This window comes from Thalassophryne amazonica, chromosome 23 (genome assembly GCF_902500255.1).
Source record: "Thalassophryne amazonica chromosome 23, fThaAma1.1, whole genome shotgun sequence".
NCBI classification, from domain to species: Eukaryota; Metazoa; Chordata; class Actinopteri; order Batrachoidiformes; family Batrachoididae; genus Thalassophryne; species Thalassophryne amazonica.
Genome location: NC_047125.1, coordinates 27,050,456 through 27,077,891, shown reverse-complemented (window position 1 = coordinate 27,077,891; position 27,436 = coordinate 27,050,456). Strand labels below are relative to the sequence as shown.

At 41.1% G+C, this 27,436-nt stretch overlaps 1 protein-coding gene across 1 annotated transcript; it reads right to left on the bottom strand.

Annotated features, from left to right (window-relative positions):
- Positions 1–327: 327 nt before the first annotated feature.
- On the bottom strand, positions 328–27,436 carry rbm46 (RNA binding motif protein 46). Its single transcript, XM_034165141.1, has 9 exons — positions 27,267–27,436; positions 26,844–27,024; positions 26,587–26,743; positions 20,300–20,429; positions 19,361–19,458; positions 16,626–17,076; positions 12,270–12,469; positions 11,955–12,057; positions 328–692 (listed from the first exon to the last, which is right to left on the bottom strand). Exons 1-9 carry the CDS (start codon positions 27,424–27,426, stop codon positions 481–483), a joined length of 1,692 nt encoding a protein of 563 aa, XP_034021032.1. The 5' UTR covers positions 27,427–27,436; the 3' UTR covers positions 328–480.

Below are 27,436 nucleotides of genomic sequence, written 5' to 3'. Positions count from 1 at the left end.
GGGCTACAAAATCTCACGGTCTGAACACAACCAGTAATGGGCAAAAAAAACAACAAAAAAACCCAATAATAATTTGTATCTAATCTGAAACAATTGCTGGCATGTCCACTATCAAAACAGCAAATCATGACACTAAACAGATAAGAATGGAAGGAACTCTGTATGTCCATCAGTTTGTCTTTTTGGAGGCTAGAAATATGTGAATGTGGAAACAAGACTTCTCTAATTCATGTGATGGTAGCTCCTGGTGTTCCCGGCCAAATACTCATCAGGATTTGCTTCACTGCTGAGATCTGATGGGATCAGGTGGATATTTCTCCCTGCTTTTTAAGGATCTGCAGAATTCTGTTTTTCTTAAGAGATCTGCTGCACCGTTACAGAAGCTGGAAATCTTGATACCACAGAGGTGGGAGCTGTGCATACACCGTTAAAACCTGACTTGTGTGGGAAACAGATGGATATCTGACCTGAAGCTCACCATCAGTAGAACGGTGACGGGGGGCTGATGTAAGGAGGGGAGGTGAGCGTGGACAGTGACAGGGTGAAGGGCTGAGGTGAAGGTGGGAGACAAGAAGCAAATGTTCTTCCGCCGCAGGTCAGCACTCCAGGGTTGGTCATGGTGGTGGGGACGCCAAGAGGAGGCGAAACGCTGCTCAGAGATTCAACAGAAGGTCCACTCAGGATGGAAGAGTCTTACAAAAAATAAAAAATAAACAATTAAATACAAGGAGCATGAGGAAGGGAAAAAGACAATTTTTCCAAAAGCATTTTAATGAGGAGCAATAATTCTTTCTCAGTTACACCTCATAGCTAAAAATCCGTTGCTCCAAATTTACTGGCCATTTTGACATCTACTTCCAGTGATGCACCAAACGTAGTCGTGTAAAACAGAGGCGACACTAAAGGGATTACAGGGATGTCATTAGGAAATTTTCAAATAAACGAATCCTTCCTAAACGAGGGAGTGAAACGACTGATGAGGGGGAGGATTTGGTGCGCTCTGTATTTTCAATGGAAAAAGTCGTTAATGAAATACGAAACATATGTGGACATTTCAAACTTGAGTTCCTGCTAACAGACTGATAAACATAAATATTACCAAATTTTGGGGGGTACACACATTTTTGTCAAACAACACTTGCTGCAACTCTAATATCAACACACTACCAGGAGTAGACACACAGTTCTCCACATCAGGAAGTGCTGCAGAGGTGTTAAAAAATGTTAATAAGCGCACGGCTGAACTGTGTCCCTGCCAGACGTTTCAGCTTCCAGCACTGAAAATAGTAAACACCGTCTGGGAGTTTTAATTAGAGTTCACCACATGGCACATTTTCACTGCATTTTATCGAGGTGTCCTTGAATCTGCAAGGATGAGGGGAAGCAAGTTTATTAGAATTCATTTAAAAAAAATGTCATATTTGACTTATGTTTTTTGTTTGTTTGTTTTATCTCTACAATGCTTTAATTTCCTCTCTGTTCTGAGCTGAAACCAACTTTCTGAGTGCCACATTCTTCTGCCTGCGTGTTGAATTAATGCGGCACTATCACCGTATCCCCAAGAGACCATCTGTTCTCAGAATATTCAAAGAAGTCATTTTGACACAGAATCCAACAAGAGGGCACTTGGAAACTTCAAGCACAACAAGCAATTTAGAGATTCTGCAACATCACGCTGACTGGGGCTGTGTTAGAACACATTCATGCGACTTACAGCTTTTCAAAAGGGGTTCTAATAGTTCTCCACCCAGCGGGAGTTGCGTACACACTGAAACTGTAATCAAACTCCGGTGTTGAGCAACATTAACCTCCACAAATGGTATTTTTGGCTCCATCTGTTTGTGGGGCTTTTATCCAGAATACTCTAAAGCCACTAAAGCAAGTTTTATACAATAAGTTGAAAGAGTAATATCATGGACTTCTTAGCCGTTACATCCACTGGTATGTAGGTTAGCAACCACAGTACATCACACCAGAATATACATCACACCTTTCTTTGGTATGTGGAACTTGGTTTTTAAAACTTCGATTCTCTGGGGGCCGGTTTAATAATGGACAGGAGCCCAGCACATCACGTGCACACCACAGTGTGTGCTGTTACTTAGCATAACGATGTATAAATTCCAACAATATGGAAGATGGACAAATAAATGTGATGGACAGCATATTGAATGTTATTTCATACTGTCTGAACAACAGAAAACATCACATGGACACATGAGGAAACCCTCAGCATGTGGTGCATGTAATTCAATTAAATTTATTTAATTTATATAGCGCACCAAATCAATCAATCAATCAATCAATCAATCAATTTTTTTTTTATATAGCGCCAAATCACAACAAACAGTTGCCCCAAGGCGCTTTATATTGTAAAGCAAGGCCATACAATAATGATGTAAAACCCCAACGGTCAAAACGACCCCCTGTGAGCAAGCACTTGGCTACAGTGGGAAGGAAAAACTCCCTTTTAACAGGAAGAAACCTCCAGCAGAACCAGGCTCAGGGAGGGGCAGTCTTCTGCTGGGACTGGTTGGGGCTGAGGGAGAGAACCAGGAAAAAGACATGCTGTGGAGGGGAGCAGAGATCGATCACTAATGATTAAATGCAGAGTGGTGCATACAGAGCAAAAAGAGAAAGAAACAGTGCATCATGGGAACCCCCCAGCAGTCTACGTCTATAGCAGCATAACTAAGGGATGGTTCAGGGTCACCTGATCCAGCCCTAACTATAAGCTTTAGCAAAAAGGAAAGTTTTAAGCCTAATCTTAAAAGTAGAGAGGGTGTCTGTCTCCCTGATCTGAATTGGGAGCTGGTTCCACAGGAGAGGAGCCTGAAAGCTGAAGGCTCTGCCTCCCATTCTACTCTTACAAACCCTAGGAACTACAAGTAAGCCTGCAGTCTGAGAGCGAAGCGCTCTATTGGGGTGATATGGTACTACGAGGTCCCTAAGATAAGATGGGACCTGATTATTCAAAACCTTATAAGTAAGAAGAAGAATTTTAAATTCTATTCTAGAATTAACAGGAAGCCAATGAAGAGAGGCCAATATGGGTGAGATATGCTCTCTCCTTCTAGTCCCCGTCAGCACTCTAGCTGCAGCATTTTGAATTAACTGAAGGCTTTTTAGGGAACTTTTAGGACAACCTGATAATAATGAATTACAATAGTCCAGCCTAGAGGAAATAAATGCATGAATTAGTTTTTCAGCATCACTCTGAGACAAGACCTTTCTGATTTTAGAGATATTGCGTAAATGCAAAAAAGCAGTCCTACATATTTGTTTAATATGCGCTTTGAATGACATATCCTGATCAAAAATGACTCCAAGATTTCTCACAGTATTACTAGAGGTCAGGGTAATGCCATCCAGAGTAAGGATCTGGTTAGACACCATGTTTCTAAGATTTGTGGGGCCAAGAACAATAACTTCAGTTTTATCTGAGTTTAAAAGCAGGAAATTAGAGGTCATCCATGTCTTTATGTCTGTAAGACAATCCTGCAGTTTAGCTAATTGGTGTGTGTCCTCTGGCTTCATGGATAGATAAAGCTGGGTATCATCTGCGTAACAATGAAAATTTAAGCAATACCGTCTAATAATACTGCCTAAGGGAAGCATATATAAAGTGAATAAAATTGGTCCTAGCACAGAACCTTGTGGAACTCCATAATTAACTTTAGTCTGTGAAGAAGATTCCCCATTTACATGAACAAATTGTAATCTATTAGACAAATATGATTCAAACCACCGCAGCGCAGTGCCTTTAATACCTATGGCATGCTCTAATCTCTGTAATAAAATTTTATGGTCAACAGTATCAAAAGCAGCACTGAGGTCTAACAGAACAAGCACAGAGATGAGTCCACTGTCCGAGGCCATAAGAAGATCATTTGTAACCTTCACTAATGCTGTTTCTGTACTATGATGAATTCTAAAACCTGACTGAAACTCTTCAAATAGACCATTCCTCTGCAGATGATCAGTTAGCTGTTTTACAACTACCCTTTCAAGAATTTTTGAGAGAAAATCACAACAAAGTTGCCTGAATATGCTTCACACAAGTAAGGTCTAATCTTACCGACCCCCAGAGCAAGCACACTGGTGACAGTGGTAAGGAAAAACTCCCTCTGATGATTTGAGGAAGAAACCTCAAGCAGACCAGGCTCAAAGGGGTGACCCTCTGCTTTGGCCATGCTACAAACACAATTTACAGGAAATGCTGCCGGTGCACAGGACGGGAGGGTTGCAGAAACAGACACCACACCCATCTCTGGATGGAGCCGCACCTCAAACAGAGAGGAAAAAATAACAGAATAAGGCATCAGAAAGACAACAAATACAGTATAATTTGTCAGCATTAAACAACAAGAAAAACAGAACAAATACTAAGGTGATTACCGAAAACTAGCCCTAAGCTTCACTAAAAGACCCAGACTTTAGATAAAGTTGAGGCCACGGCTCGCTCCGTTTAATAATAAAATAAATTTAAAAGAGTAAAAAGCATAGTAACATACTATGCCAGTATGCTAACCATACAAAAGGGAAAATAAGTGCGTCTTAAGTCTGGACTTGAAAGTCTCTACAGAATCTGACTGTTGGGAGATCATTCCACAGAACAGGGGCTCAATAAGGGAAAGCTCTGTGACTCAAAGTAGTACTGCACCCTGAGAACACAGAGCCCGAGCCGGTACGTAGGGTTTAATTAGGTCATCTAAGTAGGGAGGTGCCAATTTTATAAGTTAGTAGCAGAACCCTAAAATCTGATCTCACAGGGACAGGAAGCCAGTGAAGAGATGCCAAAATGGGTGTAATGTGGTCAAACTTTCTGCTTTGTGTCAAACGTCTGGCAGCAGCATTTTGAACCAAATGGAGAGCCCTAATGCTGGACTGCGGTAAACCAGAAAATAGAACATTGTATGAATCAGGGTCTCAGCATCAGCCACAGACTGGATGGAACAAATCTTTATTTCACAGGTAGAAGAAAGCAGTCCCCGTAATATCTCTATTCATAAATCAGTATTTCATTGATAACAGTATGCCTGAAAATAAAATGTCATTATATTTGGCAAATGTTTGTATTTTTTCAATGTTGGTCAAAAATAAGTTGACCAACTTATTTTAGCCATTTTCTCTTAAAATATGAAAATAGAAATTTTACATTTTTCTATGACCCTCCCAAACATGTACTGGTCATTCTGAACATACTGAATATCTTGGAAAATCTGTAGCTGCTGCACATTAGAAAATAAATATTTGAAGTAACGCTTGGGATGAAAAAGGGCGTGGTCATTTTCGGGCCGTTTGTTCCGGATAGAGATTTCGGCACATATCACAAGTTGTTCATTGGGGTCATATTAGTCTAGAACAGTTGAGTTATCCTCTCCTACATGATGTGCATACATGTCTCCGCTAGGTCCTCTACTAATGCTAAAAGGACTTGTAAAATCCAAAAATAAGCAAGGTGGAAATATAAAAGTTCAATGGATAACATATTGAGTGTTATTTGATGGAGATGAACACAGATTGCTGACCCACAGCATTGGAAAGGCTATAATAAAAATGTAAGTCCATTTGATTTTTTTTTTTTTTTTTTTTTTCAGCCCCTTAATCTGGGGATTTTTTGTTGCTTATTGTGGTGTACTTTTATTATTGCAGTGTCATTTATATAGCGTATAGTATTTTGCAGGCTTTTGGTGTGGAAGATCAGTTTTGTCAGGTCACTTTCTATGGTTCGCCAGCACACTGATCCATATAGAAGTCTTGAAAGAACAAGGTTTCAGCCTGGTGTTCTTGCGTTATTTGGTTGACCTTGTGTGGATCATTTTGTAGTGGCTCCAAATAAAAGGAGGCAAATCCAGGTATAGTTTGTCTGTCTGTTAGAAGGATATGTCAAAAAATGCATGAATGGATTTAAAGGAAATTTGGATAGGCCTTCGGTTAAGTAAAAGCTTATTAGTTCTCCGAGCTGGACATGGACGCAGGACCATTTTTAATTCACATTTTTTTCTAATGCATCCCTTTGACTTCTATGTTATTTACACTGTTGAAACCATAAGTCCTTACAGCGGACAAACCGAGGACAGTTCAGCCTTGATGGAGGTGTTATCTAGCCTCTAGTTATTTTTCCCGTTCCTCCAGAACAAGACTAAAGGGCCTTTCACACTGAATACTTCAGGCCAATCCGTCAACGTGTCCCAATCCGTCGACGCGTCGCTTCGGAAGCAGCAAGGGGGCGGATATCGCCACGTCACACTCTGGCTGTTTCCACAACCTGAAAAAAGTTCAGCGATCGCCATCTTGAATTTGTGTCGCCCGAACCACAAAAAAGCTTTAAAAACAGCAGTAGAACGATTCTCCATCACCCTGCTGGGAGAAGCTTTTTTCAGCTACTTTTCAGAGTGATGCCGACCGAGACAGGACTAACGACTTGGTATCGATCGAACCGTGACAGCGGGCCGACCCGCACGGAGAAGCCGGCCTTCAGGCATCATCACTGGGCAGAGCAAGGCAGGCAGCCAGGGTGATGGAGCAAACCTACTCAGTCCGAAATCTCCCACTTTTTGGATATATGCGAAGTCCCAGTTTGCCCAACGGAGGTTAGTTCTGCAGCTTTATCGAGGTGAGAATAAAATAAAAGTAAAACGTGACGTTTACTGAACTGCTGTGAAGGTTTAATGATCGGCTAACATTAGCTTAGCCTTTTAGCACGGTTGATCTGAGTGAATGCTTTAATTTGTAAATGGTTCAGTCTTTTTTTATTTTTACCAAATAAAGCTACAGCTTTTTTCAGACACCACAAAAGCTCAACTTTAAATAACTTATTTTTTCGGACGTTTTTTTCCATCGTTTCCCTTTTTTTTTTCCTTTTTTTATATATAAACTGTTTAGTGTTTCTTTATATTTAAAGAAATATTTTTATTTGTCCCAATCAGGAACATTTGCTGTGCAGACAACCAAACTTCTGTTGATGAGCTGAACATCATGAAGTCCAACCGAAAGAAAACGCTCTTCAAAATAAGACAAAAGTGTCTTCAACAACACCACCAGAGTTCAAAGCTGCAGAAGAGACCTTCATCTGGTCCCGAGAATCCAGCAGAACATCACCTGCTTCTAAATAAAAGGCTCTCTGAACAGCAACTATTTTATTATTTTTTAAAAAGCGGTTTCATTTTTTATTTTAACAATAAATGAAAGGATCATTAAAAATGTCCACGAATCAAAGTCCAAAGACATTTGCACAGGTAGAAGCGCTCCACTTATTGTGCTCAAATTCATATTTTAGAAATGACTCTGTCCTGATAACATTAAAGGCAATTACATATTTTGAAAAAAAATTGAAATGACCATTAAAAAAAAATTCATCATGAGGTTTATGTCACAGAAATCCTACTTTACAATCACACTGCAGACACTGTTAAATTATTTCCTGTTGCATTTATAATAAACATTTGTATTTACACTCAAAAATATAAACGCAACACTTTTGGTTTTGCTCCCATTTTGTATGAGATGAACTCAAAGATCTAAAACTTTTTCCACATACACAATATCACCATTTCCCTCAAATATTGTTCACAAACCAGTCTAAATCTGTGATAGTGAGCGCTTCTCCTTTGCTGAGATAATCCATCCCACCTCACAGGTGTGCCATATCAAGATGCTGATTAGACACCATGATTAGTGCACAGGTGTGCCTTAGACTGCCCACAATAAAAGGCCACTCTGAAAGGTGCAGTTTTGTTTTATTGGGGGGGATACCAGTCAGTATCTGGTGTGACCACCATTTGCCTCATGCAGTGCAACACATCTCCTTCGCATAGAGTTGATCAGGTTGTCAATTGTGGCCTGTGGAATGTTGGTCCACTCCTCTTCAATGGCTGTGCGAAGTTGCTGGATATTGGCAGGAACTGGTACACGCTGTCGTATACGCCGGTCCAGAGCATCCCAAACATGCTCAATGGGTGACATGTCCGGTGAGTATGCCGGCCATGCAAGAACTGGGACATTTTCAGCTTCCAAGAATTGTGTACAGATCCTTGCAACATGGGGCCATGCATTATCCTGCTGCAACATGAGGTGATGTTCTTGGATGTATGGCACAACAATGGGCCTCAGGATCTCGTCACGGTATCTCTGTGCATTCAAAATGCCATCAATAAAATGCACCTGTGTTCTTCGTCCATAACAGACGCCTGCCCATACCATAACCCCACCGCCACCATGGGCCACTCGATCCACAACACTGACATCAGAAAACCGCTCACCCACACGATGCCACACACGCTGTCTGCCATCTGCCCTGAACAGTGTGAACCGGGATTCATCCGTGAAGAGAACACCTCTCCAACGTGCCAAACGCCAGCAAATGTGAGCATCTGCCCACTCAAGTCGGTTACGACGACGAACTGGAGTCAGGTCGAGACCCCGATGAGGACGACGAGCATGCAGATGAGCTTCCCTGAGACGGTTTCTGACAGTTTGTGCAGAAATTCTTTGGTTATGCAAACCGATTGTTTCAGCAGCTGTCCGAGTGGCTGGTCTCAGACGATCTTGGAGGTGAACATGCTGGATGTGGAGGTCCTGGGCTGGTGTGGTTACACGTGGTCTGCGGTTGTGAGACTGGTTGGATGTACTGCCAAATTCTCTGAAACGCCTTTGGAGACGGCTTATGGTAGAGAAATGAACATTCAATACATGAGCAACAGCTCTGGTTGACATTCCTGCTGTCACCATGCCAATTGCACACTCCCTCAAATCTTGCGACATCTGTGGCATTGTGCTGTGTGATAAAACTGCACCTTTCAGAGTGGCCTTTTACTGTGGGCAGTCTAAGGCACACCTGTGCACTAATCATGGTGTCTAATCAGCATCTTGATATGGCACACCTGTGAGGTGGGATGGATTATCTCAGCAAAGGAGAAGTGCTCACTATCACAGATTTAGACTGGTTTGTGAACAATATTTAAGGGAAATGGTGATATTGTGTATGTGGAAAAAGTTTTAGATCTTTGAGTTCATCTCATACAAAATGGGAGCAAAACCAAAAATGTTGCGTTTATATTTTGTTGAGTGTATTTAGTGTCTGTTTTTCTGGTTGAAATGAGATATAAATAATCTACCAGACTTAAAAAAATGTACAAATTTCCATGTTGTTTTGTCTAAAAATAAATGTCCGAAGTACCTTATGTTAAACAAGAAATTATCTAATATGAAATAACAGGTGGTTTTAATTTACAGATGAAAGGTTTCTAAAGAACCATTTATTGATTTATTTAGCTATTTTAATTACAAGTGTTCTAAACTTTTTTTTTAACAGTAATCAGAAATTCTGAGGTAAACAACAAAAAACATTTCGAAGGATTTTCTTCAGAAAACTGCTCTATAAATGAGCAGTCCTGTGACACGTGAGTTTTGCACAGATCAGTGGTTTCTGCATCGATCTGTTTTGCACAGATCAGTGGTTTCTGCACCAATCCGTTTTGTAGAGATCAGTGGTTTCTGCACCAATCCGTTTTGTAGAGATCAGTGGTTTCTGCACCAATCCGTTTTGTAGAGATCAGTAGTTTCTGCACCATTCCGTTTTGTAGAGATCAGTGGTTTCTACACCGATCCCTTTTGTAGAGATCAGTGGTTTCTGCCACTAGTCTTCCGTGTTTTGGCTCGACGCGTCGTTCCTATTGGACAACGCGAAGGTATGTCACAGCTCAGAGCATCAAAAATTGGATTGGATTGAACTTTGACCATGTCAGCCTGCTGACAAGCGGCAATGCGCGCTCCCATCAGAAGCGTCGGTTTAGCTCAGCTTTTGACGTGACGCTTCTGACGCATCTAAAAAGCAACGCATCTCATTGAAAATAATGCTTTTTAGACCAATTTTTGACGCATTTGACGTGTTCAGTGTGAAAGGCCCATAAGAGATATTTGGTCTCAGGCAGCATTCAGACTGCCTAAGGAAGAGATGCAGATGGGAGCTCTTCACACTGTGACAGCTGGTATGCTACAGTTCACACTGAAGCTGTAAAAGCCAACCATCCACAACACGACCTGGCAGCCACACCAGCCATTCTGCCTCACTGACTGCCACGTCAAACGCTGCTGTCTGTTCTGGTCATCAACATGCAAGAAATCATTTACCGTGACAGCAAACTGATAATTACACAAACTGAGCTGTGACTACAGAGTCACAGTTTTGATAAAAAAAAAAAATAATAAAAAAAAATAAATCTCTGGTGGCGCCCCTGGTGATATGTATCAGCCCTCTGATGTCTTTCATTTCTACACTGAACCAAATACTTTTAAGATTTCTCGTTGAGTAAAATTATATTACTGCGTGAGCTGATAAGTTCACTAGTCTATTTCGACTCAAAATCGGTCTTTATTTCCAGTTTATTGAGTCATGGTTTTTGCATTATGAATGGCTGTAATACCCCATTCAGTGAAACCTTCAACCACTGAAGAAGTCAATATTTCCTTCCACGTCATATCAATATAAATAAGTTCAGCACCGATGGAATTTTAGATGAAGTCCAAGTGCGTCTCACACTCCCTAAGAATACAAATATAGGATTTCAACATGGATATGTGTAAGGTTTCATTTCCTGCACTATATTTATACTATGCAATGAGTAAAATGACTTGATTCGATGCACAGAATGATGCGGAATTTTTCTTATTTCGGTGTTCCAGCAGCTCCATCACAAACTACAGAAAAGAGATATGCTTGCCAAAGAGAGCTGGAAGACAACCTGTCGTCTCGATGTTGCTGGAAATGTCCAGCATCCAGGACTTTGATGCCAGCTACTGCTAAACATCACTTTCATCTTCTATTTGTTAGAAACATGAGCTCACAGCAGATGATTAACGGGCAACAAAGTGGATTCGGCTGCTTTTTTGAAAAAGTCTGTGAAAACACAAGGATCAATGTTGTGACGGGGGAAAGAGAACAAAATAACAGGACTACAAGGGCAAAAACTTGCCTTCAAACCTGAAAGCTTTGACAAGAAAAAGTTTATAGTTGACTTAAGAAGAAGAACAAAGTGTCTCCACATCAATCAAACACTCAATAAAACATGAGCCAAATACAAACAACGTGTTCACACATGAAGCATGTGACCTAAACCATCATCACATCCAATGTCTCAATAAGGATGGACAAGTTTACATAAACAGTGAACCCTGGGAATCATATAAGGTTTAACCTAGTCATATTGTCACCTGTAGCTCAGTAAACTCAGATGTCACGGGTGGCCGCCTCATACCGACTGGATCCACAGCCCTGCTCTGCATCTCCTCATCCAAATGCTGTTGACTTCCGTTATTCTATTGGAGCACTTCGATCTCCAGCTACAACTTCCTTCTAGTCACTTTCTCACTTAGTGACAGCTCGCCTATAAGGTGCATGTAGTCCCTCTCTCTGGGTTTGAGGTTACAACAGCAGCCTCTGCTAGTAGTGCTATGAATTTGGCGCAGTGGCGTGCACGTCCTGTCACTCAAAGCGACCCAATGGAATGGAAACCAGCAGGTAGTGCTGCACAGAAGAAGTTAGTAAACCTCACGCCCCAAAGCCAAAAGACGCTTTAGCCTCATGGTTAGAGTGCCTGCCTCCCATCCTGGGGACTGAGAGTTTGAGCCCGGGGGGGAGGAAGTGACAAAGGCTACACTCGCCCCTAATGACTCATAACTTGGCTGAAAATATCTTAAACTGATGGGTTAAACCAACTATACAGACCCAAAATTGCTGCGGTACCAGGCTATAAACATGTCTATGCTCAAAAGTTAGCGATTTTAAAAACGGGTTTGCTTTTGAAGACACCCTCAGTTAGCCATTCGAGTAACTCCAAGAGTTGCCACTTCTGCACGTGATTTGTTTAAAAGGACATAAGCTGATCAGTCTCAACAATAAATACTGCAATAATGTTGTATGGTCTGTCTGGTGCGTTTGTGCTGATCAATACCGAGACTCCTCATGGCGGTCAGTGCAGCCAGCTCTTTGGCATCCTCCAAAATCACACACAGCTGGTCTGGCATATAGCTGTTACCTGTGGACGGGATCACCACCTGGACAAACACGTCATTTCATTTTACACGCCGCTAAAAGAGCAGCCACTCTGGCATTTCTGTTGGTAAAATGTCACACCAAAAATCAGTTAATTATGTTCCTGATGCTGATAGTGGATTCAGTGATGGGGGTGAAGCAAATCTGACGCTGTGACTTTGCATCAGTGTTACTTCCTTCATTTGTGATATTTGTCTAGCAGTGTTGTAAACACCTTGTATACAAGCAGCAGTTTTCCATCCTGCCCGGGTGTGGACAGCAGGTGGTACTCAGGCAGTGACCAGGAGTTTTTCAGGCAGTAAAGGTCCAGCATACTGACAGCAGAGTACAGCTGGCTGGGCTTCACACAATGGAGGCTGGTGGGGGAGATCGGAGTGCCGGGAATGAGCGGAAACCGATCCTGATCTGTTGCTACTGCAAGGAAACCCAGACATAGACAGGATTACAACAAGATCTACTAGGAACCAGAAGGAGAGTTAGGAAGCCCACCAGGAGCAGGGTTGGAGACTACTACTCTGGAGGAACCGTTCTCAAGAACTGAAGGACACTACTGAGGGATACCACCAAGCCACTCGCAGTTATGGACTTGTAGGAGACTGTGCATAATATAAGCCATTAACTGAGTCAGTCTCTCCAATCAGAGCAACAAACACCTAGGCAGGCATCACTCATCTGTTAGTCCATGAGCCAGTCATCAATTTTGATGGTACCACATAAAGGGAATAAATGACACTTGCAATCCAGCCTCAGTGTAGCATGGCCTACCCAAAAAAAAAAAAATGATAGCCATCCTAGGGTGGTAGCTATAGCCAGGAAGGGGTCAATTGAAGAATTACACAGCGGCTAACATTTAAAAATGCTCCAATCAAATTGAAAACTACGCCACATTACTTGTCTGATCATAAAGATTCCAAAAAGGTATAGTTTGGACTATCTGTGAGTGAATGTTATGGAGTAAAAACGGTATATATTGTGACAAAGGTCAGTTTCAGTTTGTTCAGGGGTTAAAAGTTAAAGTAGCTCCAATTTCAGTAAAAATGATGCAAATTATCGGTTGAAATAAAAGGATTAATAAATAGAACAGTTTTGACCATGTTGAATGTTTGGTTTCCAAAGTAAAGGTCAAATAAGGTCAACACCCATTGGATTCTATGACATGTGACATATGTTACCTTGTAACAAGATAACTAAGCAGATGGTGAAAACTATTTCTTTTTAAAACCCTATTAATTCAACCAATAATTTGTGTAATTTTTTACCAAAATTGGAGCAACTTTAACTTTTGACCCCTGTACAAACTGAAACTGATCGTTGTCACCATTTTCACCGTTTCTACCCAACATCCAATCATAGACAGTCCAAACTATGCCTTGCAAACTCAATAATAATAAAATGGTAGGCTGACATCACAGTCCTACTGTGATGTCAGCCTACCATCAACAATTACTGAGCAATTTGTGGCAATATGGTCAAGCCCCCCCCAGCCCACTCTCCATTGTGGAGTTACATCACGAAGGGCATCCAGAATAAAACTTAAAAAAATGCATAAAACTGCCAAATCAACACGCAGATCCACCTCAGATATGTGACTCGGAGTGAAACAAGGGAAAAGCCGAAGGGACTTGCACAGCATTCCACTTTGAATATGTTAATCTGGTTGTGGGAATTTACTGCCACCTATAGGTTGATTGAATACCAAACCATTTAGCAACTCTGGTGAGTTTCCCCCCAACTGGAACAGACATCAAGTACATCCCAGCAAATGCATTTATAAAGAAATATCTCAGCTCCGTCTGTAATAGGCTTTGCCCATAAACATAATGCATTAAACAGACACTAATTGCCACAATTATTAAATCGCATCTCATTTTGCAATAAACACTTTCATTAAATACACTCCCCCCCCCACCCCACCCCCTCATGTCAATCAGGTTCATCGGATATGTGTTCATTAGCTCCAAACAGTGTGTTCAGTCACAAAATGTAATTGTCTCCATTAGTCTGCAACACTTAATCTGTCTCCACATCTCTGCCCAGAAAATTACTTTTGCTCAGCGCGAGTTTTCATTAAATTTTCACAATTTATAGATCAGTTTGCTTAAACCTGGAGGGTTTTTAGAAATTTTCATATTAAAAGGTCTGTGGAAAAAAAAAGCTTTTTTGTTGTAAATCCTGCAAGAATGACCAGAGGCCAATGCATGGCCAATGTCCAAATCATCTCATTCTGCTCTGTAAATAATAATAGTAAAATAATTCTCAAATTTCACTTTTCCCTTTTTTTTTTTATTTTATTTTTTTTTTAAGAATCACATGAGACTGTGGGCCCTATCTTTACAATCTAGAGCACACAGTCTGAAGTGCACAGCACATGTGCATCTGGGGTGTGTCTTCACCCATTGCATTGACTCAAATGTTAGGACATCAAACTGCAAACTAGATCACATTCACGCTTTGCCAGTTATAGACCATGACCTTCTGGGATGCATAGCTGTGAAAGTGAGAGGGGGGTTGCATGAACTGAACCCGTCATCTGTTATTGCCTTTAAGAGTCAAGTGTACAGGAACCTAGCACATTGCTAATTAGCTGGCATCCTCAAGTGAGCAGATTGCTGTGGAGTAATTTATGGGAGCAGCCACCAAAGCTGCCGGAGGTGAAGCAGATCGTCGCCAACACCTTCTCCATCTCCAACCACCTGATCCTGACCTTCAGGCGCCAACATGCTCTAGTGTGCATCTTGATGCACTAATGTAAATCCCAGTGTGTACAAAGAGTGGACACGTGTCCTGAGCCCGCCTACATCAGGCGCATCTGAATATTGCACTGCATAAACAGCAGAAAAACTGCATGCTCAACTTTAAAGCAGGTGTTTTTGAGGTCTATGACACAACCGGATTGTACTATAACCAACACGCCAATAGGGGACGTGCTACTTATCGTGGGTGCTGGGTGAGAAAAGGACAACTTAGTTGTGTTTTAAAAACTAGCAATGACACTTGTGCAGCACTGTGCATTTGTTATAAGATTGAGCCCTTCCTACCTTTTAGTTTTTGGAATAAAGAATTTTTTGGGGTGGGTGGGGGGGAAGGGGCAACACACCACCTTTGCTGGCTTTCATCCAACAGAATGGGAATCAGGCTCATGTCTGTCAAGGTCTCTCTGCTTCTGATCTGATAAATATTCGCAGTCTGTTTGTGGTGAAACTCACACTTTCACCGTTTCTCATTTCCACACTTGCCTGCAGGTGACAGAAACTGGATTTAGGCTGAGTCAGTAGATTATTAACACTGCTGTGTGTCTATCTGGACAACAAGAGGCAAAAATCTGCTCAAAGTAGGAAAACAACAACAAAACAAAAAAAAAGACATAGCATTTTTATTTATTTTTTGTCACCAAGAGGAGTTCAGTCCCAAAAGGTCATGAGGTCATAACTAAACAAATGAGCACGCTGGACATCATTAGAAAGCTAGAACAGGTATGATGGATTTTACTGCAGCAGCAGAACCGGTTCAGTCAATATGTCGGGCGCCGCTGAGGCTGGACCCGCTTAATCACTTCACTTCAGACTCTGAATAAATGGTCGTATTCCAGGTGGGATCATTACTTTGGAAAAAGAAAAGAGGGTCGAGGGAACAGTTACTATTGTTATCAGGTCAGAGACGATGAGTTGGTTCTGCACGTCACCACATGCACACTATTGAACCACCAAGGGTTCTGGGTGGCAACCACCCAGGCAGACAATGGGTCCATCCTCACCTTTACAAAGCAACCATCTATCTGCCGTTGTAACAATGCAGACTGTTGTGTGCACATGTGCAACACCAAGTCCTGCTCATTTGACATAGTCATTCCAGCGGTACCCAAAGATCCTCTGAAGAGGCCTAGTACCAAATACAGCCAGTCTGCACCTTAGGTCACTGGTTAGAAGGGAAGGAACCAAGACCCTACAGACTTGGACCTTTCTCCTCCTGCAAAGGTATCAGCATCAACGAATACCGCTGTTGTGACTCTATAAGCTCTTCCCAGGTGTCTCTTGACCTCAAAGGCTGAATGACACAGCTGACATCAGTGAATGTTTCCACAAGTTCAACACTGACACCCCCCCCCCCCCCCACCTATAAATGAAGACAAAACCGAAGTTGTTGTGTTTGATGATCCTAATTCCTCAAAATCCACTGATTGTGTTCTTGGTTCCTTGGCACCTTTCGCCCAGTCTGTGGTATTGTATTTTTTATATTTTTTAATTCTGTACCTGTGAAGCAGCTTTGCTTGTTGTAAATGTGCTATATAAATAAACTTGACTATAAATGGTTGCAAAAGAGTAAAAGTGCACTGCCCAGAACTTTTCCACAGAACACCAAAAACTTTAAATTACTTTCCAAACATCAAAAACTGCTCCTTTGGTTTTGATTCTCCAATAGTGTTGACTTGTCGCAAACCAATTTTTTTTTTTTCTAAATGTACTCTGAATCAGGTTTAAATCAGATTGTTTTTAACCTCTACAAAACAGTGAAACAGAACATCTAGATTTGTGTGTTTGAACAAAGAGCTGTGAAGATTCAACCTCCTCACCTCCTCCTCCTCCCCCAGTGTAGGTGGGACTGCAGGGCAGCAGAGATCTTATTGGGGAGCAACTGTCCACGTTGTCTCCTCCGGTCATCCCTCCGTTACTCTTGTTTAGAACAAATGTTGCTTCTCCGTACCCTGCTCCTCGTCCCGTCATATCTCCTGCGCCTCCACGAGGCGAGTAAGTCCTTCCCAAATACCCCCTGCTGGTGAACTTCTTCCCGGCTGTACTTGCATCTTTGCTGGCCACTGGTTTGGCCAGCGTAACCTCCACGGTGGCGCCATCAACTATGGAGCCATCCATCAGGTGCAGCGCAGTGACTGCATCCTCGCGGCAGCGATAATGAATGAAGGCATAGTCTGTGAGCTTCTTGACCCGTTCCACACACCCGGGCTTGAAGCGTGAGAACTCCTGGTGAAGTGTTTCTTCTGTGGTGCTCAGCATCAGGTTGCGCACCTGATTGAGGAAGACAGGAAGAGAGATTCGTCTCAACATTTCTCTGAAGACTGCGTGAGGTCATTTCAATGATAAACTCAAAGAAAATTTTTACAAACAGTCCGTCTTAGAAATGCAAAGCGTGTAAAAAAGTAAAGGTCAATAGTGCAGCTGCTACTAAATAGTTTCAGAATTGATACATTTATTATTATTGATCGACAGTCAGAAAATGGTGGAAAAATGTCAGCCCAAGATGAAGCCTTCAAAATTATCTTGTTTTATCCACAACCCAAAGATATTCAGTTTACTGCCAGAGAGAAGTAAAGAAACTAGTAAAATAGGCCAGAAAGTATTCATATTCAAGATGATGAATTTCTGTTTTTGTACTTTTTAATTACTGTATTTTAGTTTTTTCGCTCGTTTAGGAGGTTATGCAACTTACCATATACTCCAGAAAATACGTTACTCCAAATGACTAGTCAATTATTAAAATGGCGGAACTAAATCTTGAATAAATAAACTGGTACCTAACCAAGTTACTTCTCCAGCCAAGGCCGGTACCCATTTACAGCTGTGTGGACTCAGAGGATACAGATGAAACTTGTGGTCCAAGAACATGTCTGAGCGGGAATCAAACTCAGGTCTATGCACTGGGCTACCAACTGAGCTGCCTGCACTACAAGCTATCAAAATAGTTGTTGATTAATTTAATATTAAATGAATATTTGAAGAATCGATTCATCTTGCAGCTCCACTAGATATGAAAGAGTGGGTGAGGGAAGAACTGAGTCTGTTAACCTATAGATATATAGTTTTTAGATTCTGTATATTATAGATGTATGTTCGTATGTGTGAAAATGTAAGATAGCTTTAGATGTGTGAGGGTGGACGAATGAGTGAATGAAACAGTGAATGAAGCTGTTAATTTTGTAAATTGTAGAAAGGTCAAACCAGGGACAGAAGTTGTGAATAAGCATTAGCTATAAACTCTTTGTGCATCACATCACAATGTTTGATTCCATTGTCATTGTCCAATGAACAAACAAACAAATATATATATATATATATATATATATTGTGCCAATGATGGTAGATGGAATCTAACCTGAAGCCTCCCATGTTGCTTTTAGCCTTGACTTTTTTTTCTTCTTCTAGTAAGCCTCTTTTTGACTTCACCAAGACACTGTGACTGGTGAAACAACAGGAAAAAGTCTCTCCTATCACACCCACTGAACTCTATAAGCAATTCAGAGTTGTCATGAGTGTCTTGGTGGCTTCCCTCACTTCTTGCATGCTTAGTTTTTGACACCAGCTGATTGTTGGAAGACTTGTCATACTGTGTCAGGGGCTTTATATTTCCTAAAGTAGACTCAACTAAATGGAAAAGACAGGATGCAGCAATATTCTGTTAATGAGCAGGTGGATGAGTGGATAAGGTGCTACCTTGCCCATATGTGGACCTGTGTTTGAATCCTGCTAGTGCTACCTGTGTCTCCTTGGACAAGGCACTTAATATTCACTGTGTCAGTCCAGCCAGTTGTAAATGGGGAGTCAGATGGAATCCAGATATAAGCACGGGCACCAACGGGCCTCAAGAGTTCTCCCAGACTTGCTTTTTCTTGTCAATGAAATAATGAGGGAATAACGCATGCAGACAGGTAACACCTCAGCAGACAAAGTCTTGACTGTCATTTAAAGCAGACAGTTGCTACTTCAAGGTGACAATCAGGGTATGCGGAGAGAGATTTAATATTTTTTAGTCTAATTCTAATCCATTTGTGGACAAAACAGTAGGTCTTCACTCAGCACCTGGACTGACACAAAAAAATGATTTAAACAGAATGTGATCACTAAAAAATAAATAATTATCAATTAAATTATCTAATTATTGAATCTCTCTCTCTCTAAAAAACCAAACAAAAAAAAAAACAGCTTGCACTTCCACATGTGCTGCGATTGCAGTCGTCACAGCTAGAAGTAATCATTTTTAGAAGAGGGCTGTAAAATATTCATGAAACTTGTTTCGATCAAAAGAAGAGTAGCGCAGGAGGAGGAGATGCCTGAGACCTCCAGACTCTCAGAGGCATCAATTACTGTGGACACTTTTCCTGAAGCATCTCACAGCACCCTGGAGACTGTGTGTCCTCACTTACTCATGCTGTTCATGCCAAATATGACAGACTGACACTTGATGGATCAGTTTTAGAGTTCACTCATTTTTTTGGATCTTTTTTTTCTCCACCGTTCTCGAACTGTGGTCACTATCACAAATGCTTGTCAACATCAAAAACAAACGTACACTTACATAAAGGACTCTGACGCGCTGCATGATGTCCTCCCCCACATCCTTCTCAGGCTCTGCCCAGTCCACCTGAATGGCATGGCCCCACATCTGGAATGTTCCTGTTGGGAGATGGTGAGTGCTGGATAAATTCTTCATCTGAACCCACTCAAAAAGAAAGAAAGAAAATCATCTACACAAATACTGCCTTTGTTTTAACACATGCCAGAACATCACAATGACATCTTTGGATTATTTTTGCTGCTGCAGAGAAAAAAAAAAAGAAAAGGGTACAGTGATGGAAAACAGAAATGCTGGAAGCAAAAAATGCATCTCTTAAAGTGACCCAGTCTGGAACTGGATCATTTATTAGTTGGAATCAGTGAAGCTTCACCAGATCATCGAGAAGTGCAGATGTGTTTGGTTCATGAAGGTGAAAAGTCCATTTTCTGTAGCCAAATGCTGAATCTCTGTAAATCACAATGAACACGTCAGACTTGGCTCCTGTCGTTTTCTGACGTCTGGCTCCATCTGCTGGACAAGCACCAGTACTGACTGTCCAAGTTCACCTGAACAGAAGGTACTGCGTAATGGTCAATATCTGGCAGACAGAAGAAGGCAGGTGTTCAAGCCTTTATGACATTATAAGCTGAGGCCTTGAAAACAAAGGGATAAAAGGCAAACCTATCTCACAGGGATAAAGACACACGAACATACAAATCGTGAGGGACACCACGAAAATGTCTTTGGTACAAGATCCCTTTGGAGCATCCTTGGATACCACTGGAGTGACTTTGTGTCAAATGAGTGGTTACTTCAGGAGTTTCAGATGAGGACTAGCACTTGCATTGTGAGGGATGGTCAGCCTTCACATTCCCTGTGATGAGTAAATACACAGGACTGTTTATGTGGGCTTATGAAGACACATGAATCCCCTAAGAGACAGAGACTGAAATGAAATACCTGGCATGAGTTTCCTTCTGGCCATGGCTGCAGCTTTGTGGGATTCGTACTCGATAAAGGCAAAGCCTCGGTTTCTGCTTTTGTCTGAGGAGCTCGGGTAGACGATTACGTCAACGACACCGTCCGTCACCTGGGAGATGGACACAAAGTTTGAACTGTGATGGTCAACCAGCTGAGATTCTTAGTGGAAAAGCATTGATAATGCCTCAAAACAAGAGATTTGCTACAATAGAGAACTCTTAAAGATTCTCCCTGAATAAATAAATCAACGGTTAGCATGTAATTAACAAGTAGGCCTGTTTTCAAACACTGTAGGATACTCAAAGTACAGCTTGTAGGGCTATTCCACAGGAGGTTGTCCGACTATGATCGCAAGTGCAAAAATGGGATGAAACTGCTTAATCCCCTGATGAAGGACGATCAAAGAACTTTCAAGCTGTAGCCACTATGAATAACCCATTTAAAGATGTTCCAACATGAATGAAGCCATTAACTCTCTGGGATCCGAGGGCATTTTTTGGACAGTTCACTCACCTGGCATAAATGTTTTATTGCTGTTAACAGCTCTCCCTGCATCCCACAATCAAGTTTTATATCTCTTTTTTTTTTTAGGACAACCTGTGCTTTCATAATATATATGCTTTTGTTGTGTTTTATAAGTGTAATAAAGGTTTAAAATCAGAAATAAGAAATCAATCAATCAATTTTATTTATATAGCGCCAAATCACAACAAACAGTTGCCCCAAGGCTCTTTATATTGTAAGGCAAGGCCATACAATAATTACGTAAAAACCCCAATGGTCAAAACGACCCCCTGTGAGCAAACACTTGGCGACAGTGGGAAGGAAAAACTCCCTTTTAACAGGAAGAAACCTCCAGCAGAACCAGGCTCAGGGAGGGGCAGTCTTCTGCTGGGACTGGTTGGGGCTGAGGGAGAGAACCAGGAAAAAGACATGCTGTGGAGGGGAGCAGAGATCAATCACTAATGATTAAATGCAGAGTGGTGCATACAGAGCAAAAAGAGAAAGAAGCACTCAGTGTATCATGGGAACCCCCCAGCAGTCTAAGTCTATAGCAGCATAACTAAGGGATGGTTCAGGGTCACCCGATCCAGCCCTAACTATAAGCTTTAGCAAAAAGGAAAGTTTTAAGCCTAATCTTAAAAGTAGAGAGGGTGTCTGTCTCCCTGATCCGAATTGGGAGCTGGTTCCACAGGAGAGGAGCGTGAAAGCTGAAGGCTCTGCCTCCCATTCTACTCTTACAAACCCTAGGAACTACAAGTAAGCCTGCAGTCTGAGAGCGAAGCGCTCTATTGGGGTGATATGGTACTATGAGGTCCCTAAGATAAGATGGGACCTGATTATTCAAAACCTTATAAGTAAGAAGAAGAATTTTAAATTCTATTCTAGAATTAACAGGAAGCCAATGAAGAGAGGCCAATATAGGTGAGATATGCTCTCTCCTTCTAATCCCTGTCAGTACTCTAGCTGCAGCATTTTGAATTAACTGAAGGCTTTTCAGGGAACTTTTAGGACAACCTGATAATAATGAATTACAATAGTCCAGCCTAGAGGAAATAAATGCATGAATTAGTTTTTCAGCATCACTCTGAGACAAGACCTTTCTAATTTTAGAGATATTGCGTAAATGCAAAAAAGCAGTCTTACATATTTGTTTAATATGCGCTTTGAATGACATATCCTGATCAAAAATGACTCCAAGATTTCTCACAGTATTACTAGAGGTCAGGGTAATGCCATCCAGAGTAAGGATCTGGTTAGACACCATGTTTCTAAGATTTGTGGGGCCAAGTACAATAACTTCAGTTTTATCTGAGTTTAAAAGCAGGAAATTAGAGGTCATCCAAGTCCTTATGTCTGTAAGACAATCTTGCAGTTTAGCTAATTGATGTGTGTCCTCTGGCTTCATGGATAGATAAAGCTGGGTATCATCTGCGTAACAATGAAAATTTAAGCAATGCCGTCTAATAATACTGCCTAAGGGAAGCATGTATAAAGTGAATAAAATTGGCCCTAGCACAGAACCTTGTGGAACTCCATAATTAACCTTAGTCTGTGAAGAAGATTCCCCATTTACATGAACAAATTGTAATCTATTAGATAAATATGATTCAAACCACCGCAGCGCAGTGCCTTTAATACCTATGGCATGCTCTAATCTCTGTAATAAAATTTTATGGTCAACAGTATCAAAAGCAGCACTGAGGTCTAACAGAACAAGCACAGAGATGAGTCCACTGTCTGAGGCCATAAGAAGATCATTTGTAACCTTCACTAATGCTGTTTCTGTACTATGATGAATTCTAAAACCTGACTGAAACGCTTCAAATAGACCATTCCTCTGCAGATGATCAGTTAGCTGTTTTACAACTACCCTTTCAAGAATTTTTGAGAGAAAAGGAAGGTTGGACATTGGCCTATAATTAGCTAAGATAGCTGGGTCAAGTGATGGCTTTTTAAGTAATGGTTTAATTACTGCCACCTTAAAAGCCTGTGGTACATAGCCAACTAATAAAGATAGATTGATCATATTTAAGATCGAAGCATTAAATAATGGTAGGGCTTCCTTGAGCAGCCTAGTAGGAATGGGGTCTAATAGACATGTTGATGGTTTGGATGAAGTAACTAATGAAAATAACTCAGAACAATCTGAGAGAAAGAGTCTAACCAAATACCGGCATCACTGAAAGCAGCCAAAGATAACGATACGTCTTTGGGATGGTTATGAGTAATTTTTTCTCTAACAGTTAAAATTTTATTAGCAAAGAAAGTCATGAAGTCATTACTAGTTAAAGTTAAAGGAATACTCGGCTCAATAGAGCTCTGACTCTTTGTCAGCCTGGCTACAGTGCTGAAAAGAAACCTGGGGTTGTTCTTATTTTCTTCAATTAGTGATGAGTAGTAAGATGTCCTAGCTTTACGGACGGCTTTTTTATAGAGCAACAGACTCTTTTTCCAGGCTAAGTGAAGATCTTCTAAATTAGTGAGACGCCATTTCCTCTCCAACTTACGGGTTATCTGCTTTAAGCTGCGAGTTTGTGAGTTATACCACGGAGTCAGGCACTTCTGATTTAAAGCTCTCTTTTTCAGAGGAGCTACAGCATCCAAAGTTGTCTTCAATGAGGATGTAAAACTACTGACGAGATACTCTATCTCACTTACAGAGTTTAGGTAGCTACTCTGCACTGTGTTGGTATATGGCATTAGAGAACATAAAGAAGGAATCATATCCTTAAACCTAGTTACAGCGCTTTCTGAAAGACTTCTAGTGTAATGAAACTTATTCCCCACTGCTGGGTAGTCCATCAGAGTAAATGTAAATGTTATTAAGAAATGATCAGACAGAAGGGAGTTTTCAGGGAATACTGTTAAGTCTTCTATTTCCATACCATAAGTCAGAACAAGATCTAAGATATGATTAAAGTGGTGGGTGGACTCGTTTACATTTTGAGCAAAGCCAATTGAGTCTAATAATAGATTAAATGCAGTGTTGAGGCTGTCATTCTCAGCATCTGTGTGGATGTTAAAATTGCCCACTATAATTATCTTATCTGAGCTAAGCACTAAGTCAGACAAAAGCTCTGAAAATTCACAGAGAAACTCACAGTAACGACCAGGAGGACGATAGATAACAACAAATAAAACTGGTTTTTGGGACTTCCAATTTGGATGGACAAGACTAAGAGTCAAGCTTTCAAATGAATTAAAGCTCTGTCTGGGTTTTTGATTAATTAATAAGCTGGAATGGAAGATTGCTGCTCATCCGCCGCCTCGGCCCGTGCTACGAGCGTTCTGGCAGTTAGTGTGACTCGGGGGTGTTGACTCATTTAAACATATTCATCCTGCTGTAACCAGGTTTCTGTAAGGCAGAATAAATCAATATGTTGATCAATTATTATATCATTTACTAACAGGGACTTAGAAGAGAGAGACCTAATGTTTAATAGACGACATTTAACTGTTTTAGTCTGTGGTGCAGTTGAAGGTGCTATATTATTTTTTCTTTTTGAATTTTTATGCTTAAATAGATTTTTGCTGGTTATTGGTGGTCTGGGAGCAGGCACCGTCTCTACGGGGATGGGGTAATGAGGGGATGGCAGGGGGAGAGAAGCTGCAGAAAGGTGTGTAAGACTACAAGGAAAGGAAAAAGTAAAGCGGAAATAATTTTCCACACACATTTATTTAAAACACACAGCAAACTATAACAAACTAGTAACACATCAATCCTAAAAACAATCTTTGGTGTGTCACATGAGGTGAATTTGCCCTACGATTGGATTTTGGAAAACCATGTGACAGTGAACCAACTCCGATTGGACACTCACATTGCTCACATCATCACACAGCTTCTATGATGGGTACAAAGATGGTGGACAGTGGCTCGAAAGTCCACGGAGTTAACTTTTCAGCAAAAAAAAAAAAAACTTAGTCGGCGTCGGCCCCAGAGGGTTAAGACTACAAATACTCGGACGTTACCACATACTATCAGGGATTTGAAGAATTGTGATCAAATTTTTAAACAGTTCAAAAACTTGATCCTGATTTTAAATCTGGTGCTGCCGAGGGCTGTAACTATTACATATACTGAGTTTGCTCAAGACTGACAAAGATGGATCAAGATGTTCGTGTGAGGCTTCAAAATGTGCCCCAGTTTGCTATTCAGGATTAAACGGGAAGTAACGCTGCTTTGTGGAATAGCCCTGTCACAATTTATTCAATGGAGATGTTCTTTCATGTTCATAATTATACTGTTTCTTGAGACTAAATTCTGTGATTATACCAATGTTTGGCTACCATTGTCCATCCCATACCAATCTTCAGGAGCAGTGCCCCCCCCCCCTTTGGTTTGAATTAATCAAACCTTTTAAGAGTCTGTCATACCTCACAAAGGATATCAACCCCATCTCACCACTATAAGAAAAGTTCCTGTCTCTTCCAAACTTTCATAATTGTTACAACAGTGAGCAAAACTGGACTGGAAATTCAAGTACTATTGTCCAATTCAATCCAATCCATCTTAATTTATAGAGCATTAAAAAACAGCAGCGCTTATCAAAGTGCTGTACACCAGTAAAGTACTAAAACAACAATAAATTCAGCAATGCACAAGAACACACATTATTATTCTGAATTAAAATCTAAGGAACAAAAATGTGTTTTTAAAGCAGGCAACGGCAGGGACAACGCAACATACAGATGGAGCTCATTTCAAATGTAGGAGGTACAACAGAGGAATCACAACCACTCCTAATTTTTAGTAATGTTTGACGGACAACTAAAAACAGCTGATCCACAGACCTTAGTGACCTCGATGGACTTCATTGCTTCAATCAGTCGGATAAGTAAGTTGGTGCTAACCCATTAAGAGACTTCAAAACAAACACTAAAATCTTAAAATTCACCCTAAAACAAACCCGAAGCCAGTGTAGGCAAGCAAGGAAATGGGGAAGCATGCTCTCGCTTGCGAGTGCCTGTTCAAAGACAAGCAGCATGTTGGACTAACTGCAAGCAAGTGAGGGAGGCGTGGCTGAGACCAGCATACAGTGCATTGTAGTAGTCTAAATGAATTGTGATAATTATTACAATTTCTCAACCACTATTGAAATCATTACAACATTATTATTGTTGTAATAATACGGCAACTATTGCATCAGTTAATTTTTTCTGGCCTATTTTAGGCCACTCCTTTAATAACAATTAGGGCATGATAGTGACATTAGTAACACTTAGGACAATAGCGGCTGCGTTAACTGTGCAATCACACCTGCAAGTCTAATAATTACTACAGAGACAATTTTACAATAGCAGTTGCCACAAGGCACCATGTTTTATCCAAAGATTAATAAAATGAGAGTGGAAAGACAGAATTTGATTCCCCACCCAACAGTATAAACAACAGCAATAACATTGATAGACAAAATACTGATGGATGGAATAGGGGTGGTGCAATTGAACTTTTTTTTTAATTAAAAAGAAAGAAATGGTCTACACTGAGCTTGTACAAGTAGAAACTCATCAGAACTTCTACTGGTACATTGCAGCAGTAATAGTTCAGTACAGGACAGTGTGGCACGGGTATAGGAGGCTATAATACAGTGTAGTGCAGAACAGTATAATACAGTAATACTGCAGATACAACACACTACATATGTATGATTAGATATTTGCTGATTCTTCTGTTTAACACCACCTCACTGTACACATGGTGTTGTGGAAGTGATCTAACTGGATGTACGTATAGGTGAGCTAACCATGAGGGCTCGTACCTTCTTCATTTCATCCATGATCTCATCCTTACGCCTGTCTTTGGGGATGGAGCCAACAAACAAACGACAGTTGTCCAGACTCACACACACGCCAATGAACTTCCCAGGACGGATCTCATAGTTGTTCAGCATCTGGATGCATTTTTGAGCCGACTCTCTGGAGGGAGGGGGATATCAATCAGCAGAACGACAAGGTTCAAAAAGTCCCACCTCTCAATGACAAAAAAAATTCTGTGAAGATGAACGAAATCCCTCACCTGTTCGTGTACATGACGAAGGCATAGCCACGGTTCTCTCCACTGAACTCCATCATGAGCCTGAATTCATAGATCTTTCCAGGTCTCTCAAACACAGGAACCAGCTCATCTTCATACATGTCTCTGGGAATCTTACCCACAAACACCTCACAGCCCCGCGGGGGTGCTGGACCTTCCCAGCCTACACACAATCACACAACCTTTTATTGAACTTTTTTTTTAAACCAGTGTGTCACAGCTTTGATTGAATCATGTCTCAGGACGGACAAAAAGGTTGGGTTTTCAACCCATGAGATCACATATTTCATGGACAAGCTGAGCTGCTTTAATGAAAGTGCGTGTTAATCTGTTAAATCGGAAGGTGGTATCTTTTCTCGCAGAACTGTGTCCGTTATTTGATTCCAGTGTTTTAAAGTGACACACCTGGTGGAGGGCCACCATACTTCCTCTGCCCGTTTTCCTGCACCATACTGTAGCCCGTCTTCTCCATCAGGGCGAGCAGTGCCAGCTCTCTCGCACAGGATGATGGGAAGTGGCCATCCTCATCCTGTGACACGCCAGCTTTGCACAAGTCTTCTTCCATGGATTCACCT